General features: G+C 40.9%; 1 protein-coding gene across 4 annotated transcripts; it reads left to right on the top strand.

Moving 5' to 3' along the window:
- The first annotated feature begins 1,435 nt into the window (after positions 1 to 1,435).
- LOC114880855 (ataxin-2 homolog) lies at positions 1,436 to 4,052 on the top strand. 4 transcript variants are annotated; one of them, XM_029197310.2, is made up of 5 exons: positions 1,436 to 1,874; positions 1,956 to 2,018; positions 2,096 to 2,188; positions 2,274 to 3,511; positions 3,586 to 4,052. In XM_029197310.2, the coding sequence occupies exons 1-3, from the start codon at positions 1,727 to 1,729 to the stop codon at positions 2,161 to 2,163; spliced, it is 279 nt and encodes a 92-aa protein (XP_029053143.1). In that variant the 5' UTR covers positions 1,436 to 1,726; the 3' UTR covers positions 2,164 to 2,188; positions 2,274 to 3,511; positions 3,586 to 4,052. The 4 variants fall into 4 exon arrangements, with proteins under 4 accessions (XP_029053143.1, XP_046142541.1, XP_029053142.1 ...); XM_046286585.1 differs by lacking the exons at positions 1,436 to 1,874; positions 1,956 to 2,018; positions 2,096 to 2,188 and having other exon boundaries at positions 2,274 to 3,063; positions 3,342 to 3,511; XM_029197309.2 differs by lacking the exons at positions 1,436 to 1,874; positions 1,956 to 2,018; positions 2,096 to 2,188 and having other exon boundaries at positions 2,274 to 3,063; positions 3,321 to 3,511.
- Positions 4,053 to 9,984: the final 5,932 nt, after the last annotated feature.

Here is a 9,984-nt window from a genome sequence, read left to right as displayed (position 1 = left end):
AATTATCAAATGGGTCATTTATCATTCGTTGCCGACGCCCGAGTTAGGATCTAGCTAGTAGAGGAAAAGTTTTTAATTTTGCGCCGCCTCCGAAAACTTTGAAATGTATTTGGTATCCTATTTAATGATTAAGTAGATATTATTAATAGCTATGGAATATTGGTATAAATGAAATACAAATTATTTTACACTTTTTAGTGCATTTCGAAGTCGGATGTTTTTTTTGTTAAAAATTATTTTATCCAATCGCGAAAATGACATTCAATACCTCGCGCATGATTGTCGAACGTTCTATGTATTTCATTCCAAAAGAACTGAACGCCAACAATACGGCGGCCTTCTGGCATATTTTCCGAAATACGTCCCACATCTACGTGTCCGACGTCTGCGACGAGATTGTCGTCGTTATTGTCCAGGACGTTTTGTACAGTGGGTTTCTCACTTGTACATTCGCATTTTACAACGACAGTTTCATCGTTTTTGCGAAGGGCGTTTTCTGATAAGATGCGTCCCACATCGTTATTTTCGCGAAGGGCGTTTTTTGATAAGATGCGTCCCACATCGTTATTTTCGCGAAGCGCGTTTTTTGATAAGATGCGTCCCACATCGTTATTTTCGCGAAGGGCGTTTTCTGATGAGATGCGCCCCACATCTTTAGGATCCACTGGGATAAATGAAGGATCTTTATTATAATATTTGGGTATACAAGCTTTTCCGGGGAGAGAATTTTTCTCTTTGAAAACTGCAGCAGGTTCACTCGTCAATGTGGACGATTGCCATTGTTTCTGTCGCCTGCAAAGTAGAACGAATGAGGTCAGAAATATTTGTAAATATTTGCAGATAAATTACTGAAATGTATTTTGTAAGCACTTACAGTTTTCTATAAACTCTTTTGAGGGGGAGCTTTCTCTTACCCAGAAACCTTTGACTTGTACCTTTTTTATTTGCCATTTGTGCTTATTTGTTGCACAAATGATTGAAAATATCGATAGAAATTTAGTTTTTCAAGATCTTCTACGTCTAAGAAAGAAGTAGTGCAGGATTGCCTCGAACTAACCAAGTGGTCTCTGCTTCAAAATACGCAACACGGTATCCCCTCTTCTTTGCTTGAAGTCGCTTCTAGGAGTCCTGAGCGAGTTGCTTATTTGGAGGCAATCCTGTAGATGGCAACGCGGTCCTTTCCCCCCACCACGCCAACGCTGTCGCGTTTTCAAATTTCAGTGGCATCGACAGTTCAATTAGTGCAACGAACGGGAAAAGAGCACAGCAAACATGGGTTCTAAAAACGACAGTAAGTGTTTCTTTTGATCTTTACTTCGAGAGTGTCATTGACAATTACATTACGTGACCATTTGTAACAAAAATATATTTTGTTTTCTCTCATATACAGTGGGTTTATGTGAGCCTATAATGAAAATTTAACACATGTCTTTCGTAGATTCAAATGAGTTATGTGCATGGTTAAAATTTCATCGAGATCGGTCAATGCATTTAGAAGTTACAAGTAATTTCCGAGGATCGCAATCTAAGAACATAACTAGTCACGTTCTTAAATGAAAAGCCACGATTTTCAGAAATTGTAACTTCTCAGTGCATTGACCGATCTCAATGACATTTTCAGCATACACATAACATATTTTTTACACATGTCATATTTTACATTTTCATCACAGGCTCAAATAAAAAAGTTAAAAAATTGCCTTCTCTAGACGCGTGTCTATAAAACATGGAAAACTGCGATGTAAAACAACCGCAGACGGAGCCGCTGTTGCAGGTATTACAAACGCAGCAGCAGCAAATGCTGCAAATGCATCAATTGCTGCAGAAGATACAGCAGCGGCAGGAGGAGCAGCAATATGCTCAGTATATCATAAGTCGTTTTTTTACGTTCCTGTTTATACGTTATTTCTACTATTTTTTGTTTATATATAATAACATAATATTTATTTTTGCAGCCGCACCCAGTACCACAGCAACCGCAACAGCAACCGCCGCACGTACAACCGGCAGGATATACAGTAAGTCCTTTTTTTGTGTTCCTGTTTAGACGTTGTTTCTGCTGTTTATATAAATAACATAATATTTATTCTTTCAGCCGCATCCAGTACCACAGCAACCGCCACAGCCGCAGCCGTATCAGCCGCACCAGTCACAACTGAATGAGCTGTACGAGCCTGAAGAGCAAAACGTAAGTAGTTTTTTTACTTTCCTGTTCGTACGATTTTTCTGGTATTCATTGTTTATGAATAATAACATAATATTTATTTTTCCAGTCATACAGGGCAAAACAGCTGCTAATTCGCCAGTACAGGCGAAAAATGAATCGGCTGCGGCGTGAAACAGCGCTATGGTCCAGCCGCGGCCGCGGGAATGGCAATGGAGACAGTCGTGGTCGCGGCTGTAATGGCCGCAACATAGCATTTTATTTCTAATTTTATTTTTCTTATTATTATTTTTGTTGTTGTTGTTGTTGTTGTTACATACTAATAACCACTCCCCCGGTACAAACCTTTTTTTTTCCTCTCACCCATACATTAATCATTATATTATACTTACATTTCTCTATTATTAACCAAGCTTTACACGTATATACACGTATACTTACTTTTGATACAACACTATATATATATACATTTGCACTCACTGATACTGGGTAGCTCTGCCACATTATACTCACCTTTGTAAAGGGAACCACTGTAGATAGAGAACCCTGAGAGGAGCATCTAGAATTTTCTTATGCATAATCAACATCCGCTCCCATGCTCCTCAAGTAACGTCTGCCACTAATAAACTCATGTGCAGTATCTATAGCTGATGAGTTAGCATCAGAAGATGACCAGCTCTAAGAACGCTGACGGCCGATAAGCCCATCAGTTACTTACCTCAGCATCCTTTTTAATACAAATAGAGGGCCTAGAGCCCACTCTCGGTAGTCCTACCAGAGCCGTTCATCTTGTGCACATCAAGCCTAAAAAGTAATCTACAGTAGTTCTCTACGAATCTTTAATCCTAAAGGGTGATCTCCCGCAGTTCTTCACGAGTCTCACTATCTTGTAACTATATGTAAGTCGTTATATTATATTAACTGTCCATTATTGTACTCTATGGATTTTATTCCGACCATACATTTCCACCTCCAATTCTACGTACGGAATCTCGGACACCTTAAATTATTCGCGACTACTATCATCCTTTAAATCGTTTCCGATTACTTGCGGTACTCTACAATAAGGCCCGACGTACTTCAATTATTATTTTTATTATATCAACTACTTGATTCTTATTCGATTTCTATACTCTTCCATCTCTTGCATTCAAAGGAGTCGCTCCGGCTTTTACAGTCTAACCTGGCTGCGCTCGCAGGAGTCGCACCGGCTTCTATCGCCTGCCTGGCAGCGCTCACAGGAGTCGTGTCGGCTTTCCACCCTGGAACTGGTAGCGCTCGCAGGAGTCGCACCGTCGTCTGTACAACACCATTATTGCGCTATATTGTGCGATGAGTAAGAATCGAGTAAGTAACTAGATGATTTATGACTAGTTCATTTTATTTATGATTTATTCTATTACACGTTGCGGTCTTTGTAGTTTATGCGCACTAAGCGCCCCAATAAAAGGAAACGTCGCGGAGGAGTTAAACACCGAGCTCGAGCCGCCTTTAAACGTCGCGTTCGCGAACTGATAGAAGAGTTGAACGCTCCGCCTCCAAGCTCGTCCGCCAACCCCGACGAGCCTTGCTACTCGTTGTTATCTGAGGCCCCGACCATCCGTCAGGGCCCTCCGTCGCCAGAAGTTATCGACCTACCGACCGAGTCGGGAGACGAAGTCGGAGATCCAAGTACCGCTTCACGGGAACCGTCTCCCTTCTCCGAGCTCAATACCGACGACGCAATCAAAGTGAATAACCATCACGAGATTCCGGACGATATACTGAATCTTTATGTTAACGAATACGCTAACATACAGAACAATCTCATACCTGCTCCACTATACCACTGGCGTGAGCAAGCCTCAGAGGTGTATGGCGAAATCGAATAAAACTTAACAATCTGCTACTTGACATACTTTCATTTCGCCTTTCCTTGCCCTTACCGAATCACAAACCCTGTAGGGACGTGTATTCGTCTACCAGGTCCCTTTGATGATTTGGCGGACCCATCCGAAATGAGACGTAAATTAAAATCGATTCATCCATCTAATCTTCCTACATACCTCTTCCCTTCTCACGGTAGCGTGCGTCCGAGCCGCTCCGGACCCGCGGCCGTAATATTATTATTATTATTATTATTGTTATTATTATTATGTTGTATTATATCTTAATTATATTTTTTTATATATATTTTTCTATCTTATAATTATATAATATTTTCCGCTACTTATGTTGTAGTCATTTATTCCCCTATTCCTTATCCTGTGTACTGACGAAGTACATGGGTACATTCACGATTTTCTTTAGATGGATAAACTAACCGGCATTCGATTTGTAGGAATTCGGAGCACAATATCGGGACATTATTTAAAAAAAAAGCTAACCTTAGGCATTCGATTTCTAGGAATTCAGAGTACAATTCTCATATTCCTTATCCTGTGTACTGCCGTCAGTCAAATAAAATATTTTATTCTTTATTATATATTTTGTTTACAGTTATTTTAGTACCCGTCCCTTTCCTATATCCCCCAAAAAAGGAAAAGTGTGAATTATGTATACAGGGTGTCATGTAACGTATTTTCACTCTCCTAGACGGTGGAAGGGGGGGGGGGTGATTCTGAACAACTTTTTCCTTTGCGAAAAAGTGGTTTGAAGCTTCCTTTTTGAATTATTAAGCAAAAACACTGACCAATCCGAGCGCGTATAACGCGCGGGCTCAGGCACGGCAGCGTCGGCTACGAAGCAGGGCTTGACGTAGGTCGCGAACGAACTGCTCGGCACCCCGTTAGCATAGCACAATAAAAAAATTGAACTAGTTAAACATTTTTTGTTGTTGTTCAAAACGAATACGGAATCTAATCTCTTGTCGCCTGTCATTATGTTAAGCCGGGTATCCACCAGTATCAAACGCCCGTATCGTATCACCGTTCCGAACCCTTTTGAATAGGCAGACGTTGCCTCGTTGCATGCAACGGCATGCTGCGGCGCGGACAACATTTCTTCGTTTCTTGATATAAACGGTTAGGCAATAGGACTGGGCCACTACAGGCGAGGAGTTTCGTTTTGCTGCGTGGCGTTCCAAAGGAACGGAGGCAACGGATCCATCCAAAAAATTTGTCGATTCTTTGCTGTTACATCGAAGGAAAGGTTCATGCGTTGGCACTTGACATAGTGTTTCGTGCCGTCACTTGGGTTTCAATTTATTTGAAATCTTGCGGTATTATTGGATTCATTTCAAAAGCGATGAAATTATTTATGAATTTAATCTAATTTAATTTAGACAAATTTTATCGTCTAAATATATTTAAACAGATCAATTATCTTCGGTGCTACGCTGTACATAAAAGAGCAATGTTAATAATCACCTGTGTGATTATTGAAAAAGGACAATGTTAATTTTCCAGAGATTTTTCCGTTGCCGAGTATCGAAAGTTCTATTGGTCTGTGGTACGGAGGCGAAGGAACGGGCCGATCCGAAAATTGTCGGTTTCTTGTCGTTCAAAGGATTGGTTCGGAAACCACTTGAAACGTAAAAACAACATACCCAGGCGAAGGCCCGAAATGCTATGTCAAGTGGAAACATGACACTTGAGGCACGAGATAATATGATTTGGAATTGGATACATCAGTGAGATAATACTAATGCAACGACTGAACTTTGTTATTTTTCATTTTTTTCTTAAAAAACTGTTACCAAGATATTTGTGATGTTTTTCTGATTAAAATGATACCAAACACGATATGGTTTGGATAATTACACTAAAGAAACAGCATGCAGCAAATCGAAACTTCTCGCCTATAGGAGTTTATTTCAAGACACGAAGAACTATTGTCCGAGCCGTAGCACGCCGTGGTATGCAACGAGGCAACGTCTGCCTATTCAAAAGGGTTCGGAACGGTGATACGATACGGGCGTTTGATACTGGTGGATACCCGGCTTTACATTGCGCGTGCGACGGCGCAACGTAAAAAGGAAAGAGAAAGATGAATGTAGTTATTGAAGAATGAATTTCAATTAGATAGTTGAAATACAATTCCCTATTCTTTCTCCCCTATTCTGACGCGATGGTTGGTATCGCTGCCACCAGTCTTGAGCTGGTTAGCGCTCTCGACAATTAAAAGACGAAAGACAAAGTTAATAAGATGTTAGATTAGAATTTAGATTATTAGCCTTTCGTTGGGTTCGTTCAACGCTTTAGGTCCCGTACGGGACCCTCCTTGAATCTATATGCGTTGGTAGGCGTGTTTTAACTGAAAAGTGTTAGGTGTGTTTGAAGTAAATTTTGAAACTGTTTAACTAAATGAAACTGGTTTAATTTTGAAAGAAAAGTCAAGTGAATAACAGAATACAAGAAATGCCAAAATTGAGATCTGAATTAATTTGGAAAACTCGTTATTATTGAAAATACCAGTTCATGCAAGTTTTTAACAAGTGTAAAGATGCTTAGTATTAATTAACAAAATATAATAATATGCCAACGCTCTGATATCACAATTGAAACTCTCTGAGTAATATATCGGTCGCGCGAGATGATTATTACTATTTCGCTCACCTTCAATTCGAAGTTTGATTAGACGTAAAATCGGCGGTTTTTCGCCCGTGAGGGTACACCCCAGCCTGAGATACTCTCGTAACCCTCGAAAGGGCTGGACTAAGGTGCCCCTTTTTAACAAAATTGGAAAACGAAATCGCAATAATCGAAAAATAAATAGATTTTTAATCGATACCTCGTTTGAGGGAACGATCTGACCTGAGATACTCTCGTAACCCTGAGGGGCTGGACCAGATCGCCCGTTTTGCCAATGTATAAATGTCGTGTTCAAAAATGGTAATAGGATCGACTTACCGAAACGCTGTTTTATAAATACAAGATAATATATTCGCTTGTAGTTCGCTATGTGTATTCGCTTGATGATCTGGAACACCAAAGAACACTGCACTTGTCGCGGCGGAAAACGAATTATCGGACGAGTACGTCAACGAGAGACAAACATTAAAAGAATACGAAAAATCAATAATTAATTACGCGAAGTGAAGTTAATACGGAAAATTACGCGAGCAACGATTTAAAAACAGAAAGAAAAGATACGAAATTAGGTAGAAGGAAGGTTTTACGTGCGCGTCTATGAGTCCTTGTTAAGAAACGGATGATTTCAACTACTACGGCACTCTGCCTCGCTACGCGGAGGTCTTTACCGCAGAGGAAAACTATCACGAATTCCGAATACATAACTCTGTCTCTCGAACACACGGGCTCCCGATCACGTACTTACGATTAATCGATCAAGAGTGAGGAATTTTACGCGAGATCGACGGTCGAAGGGCCCGTCGCGCGATCATCGTCCTTGGAGGGAACGGTTTGACGAATCGTGGCACGTTTTCGGTAGTGTCGCGTGCCCGGTGATTGGTTAAGACGCACGAGCTAGATGAAGATCTTTCATCCCCTTTCTTTGGTGTTCCTTTTCTTTTCTATTTCGTCGCCATGATAGTTTCAACGGTTTTCAGAAACTACGCAGTATTTCTCTTTATATGTATAATTATTAAATGATTGATCTGGTTGATTATTAAATGATTAACTATTAAATACTATTGATTTGGTTGAAATGTAGAATGAGATTTGAGATTAAAATATATAGTTTTAATAGATGAAACCATCATCCGTATATTCTCCCTTAACAGGATCAAAATTATTTGCTTTCCTGATTTGCAACGAAGATGGTCAATTTTAACAGTTTTTAAAAGCGGACGATGCGCTTACGGTAATCGTAATGCCGTGGCAAATTATGCATTCATTAAACAATCTATTTGCATATTTGTTTCGGTGAATTCGGCATTCGTTTTCTAATGAATTTAAACAATTTCAATGTGGCGAACATTCCTTCGAGAACGTTCCTTTGTTCAAAATTTGCCGTTGTCGCTAGGCAGTTCTTAGAATTTTCAATACAATAGTGTTTATTGCTTCAAACGACCCTTGATTTTCGAACGGCGGTCGAACGTTCGCGGCGTTTGCATTCATAAGGGTTCTCATTCCTCATTTTCATCGTTTAAATAGATATTCATTCGTCCACTCTTTCACACTATCGTTCCTACCAGGTAATAATGATCCTTATTGGACCGGCTGACGCTTTGTGCAATAGAGAGAGAAAGAGGTTTCTTAACAAAGAAGTTATTACGGTTTTCCTGTTTCTACACAGTTAGCAGGGGGAATTCCCGAAATGCGAAGCACTGACTAATTGCGTAGCGCTGGTGTTATGCTACAGCTCTCTCTCTCTCTCGAGCTAAACCCGAGTTTTTGTGCGCTATATGATTTTAAACTGTATTGTGTTACTATGGTTGGCGACGATAGTTTCAAGGAGGGTCACGTAAACTATTGTAAAGAAGGAAATAGAAACGACCTTTCCTCGTGTACCTCGCATGAGAAATCCTCGGAACCCCGAAGGGCTTGACAAGATACACGATTCCAGGGTAGAGCAGATAAAGAAAAGAAAGTGATAGAAGAAGTCAAAAATAGAAAAGAATTAAACTCAAACTCTTCCTTGTACACCCCTGCATGAGAAATCCTCGTAACCTCGAAAGGCTTGACAAGAATGTACAAAGTCGAGGAGGAATGGAAAGATTGGCGGAAAAGTGAAACCCCCACCTCACGCCCCTCACATAAGATACACTCGTAACTCAAAAGGGCTTCATAAGGGACGCAAGGCGGATAAATTTCAAATTTTCCGCCGGGGCGTAACAATGTAAAAAAGGAAATTTTAAACATTCTAAATAACAAATAAAAATGTTTGAAATGAAATAATGAATAAAAATTTTAAAACAATTTCAATGAAACTTACCCATTCGTTCGTAAATTTACCTGCTATGCTGAAAGCAGATAATTCCTGTCTGGGTCAATCCTGGGTTATTGTGTCGGTCTTCATCACTCGACGAAGAAACACGTGTGCAGAACAACTGATTTCCTGGTCGGGCTAGTGAACTGGTCTCGTTAATTGCACTTAAGTATTGCACTTACGTAGTCCCTTTCGGGGTCGATTTTTTCACTATGTTGTGCCCGGCAACGAGCATAAGGGTCATCGTACGACCATCGCCCGGCTAAAGAATGTCCGAATCAGCAGTACATACCGATAGCGAAACTCTGCAAGCTAGCAAAGCACGCGCCGGGCAGCACGACCTTTTTTGGTCATCCACACACAACGTGATACATTATAAAACAGCGAATAATTGTAAAAGCAGACAGATTGTAAGAAGCTCTTTTTGGTAATAAACACTCGACTGTTACTCGGACACCGGTGAATTCAAATTCTTCAACCACTCCAAAACCCGAAATCCCAAAAATCGCCTGAGGGCACAACAAATTTGGTGGCAGCGGTGGGATTCCGTTAATTATATCGGGTTGAAAGTGCAAATCCAGTGAAAATCACGAAGCCGTGGTTCAACACCGACGTAGACACTGTTTCGTAGCTGGCATCGCCAAACGAAAAGAGACTACCGTTTAGCTACTGAGGTGGCATCAAAGAGCTGACCCAGGACGGACTCTGAGGAGACGTTCACCAGCTCCATAAAACGGCAAGTCAATATCAGGTCTGGTGTGGACCATACGACTAGGAAGCATTCGGAAACCGATCAAAGGACCGTCGATATCGAAGGAGGCATGCTGGAAAAGGCACTCTAGAAGGCTCGAATCCAGACCTTGCTTCTCCATCGACGCCAGGAGCAAACAGGAGTTCGAGTAAAGGCAGCCAGCAGCGACCCGAGGGCCATTGGCAGCAAGTTCGAAGGATTCCATAACGAGCGACCTAAGACAACGAGGATGTGCAAGCGACTAATCCTCTAAGTCCCA

Source organism: Osmia bicornis, chromosome 1 (genome assembly GCF_907164935.1).
Source record: "Osmia bicornis bicornis chromosome 1, iOsmBic2.1, whole genome shotgun sequence".
NCBI classification, from domain to species: Eukaryota; Metazoa; Arthropoda; class Insecta; order Hymenoptera; family Megachilidae; genus Osmia; species Osmia bicornis.
This window is presented reverse-complemented; position numbering and strand designations above follow the sequence as displayed.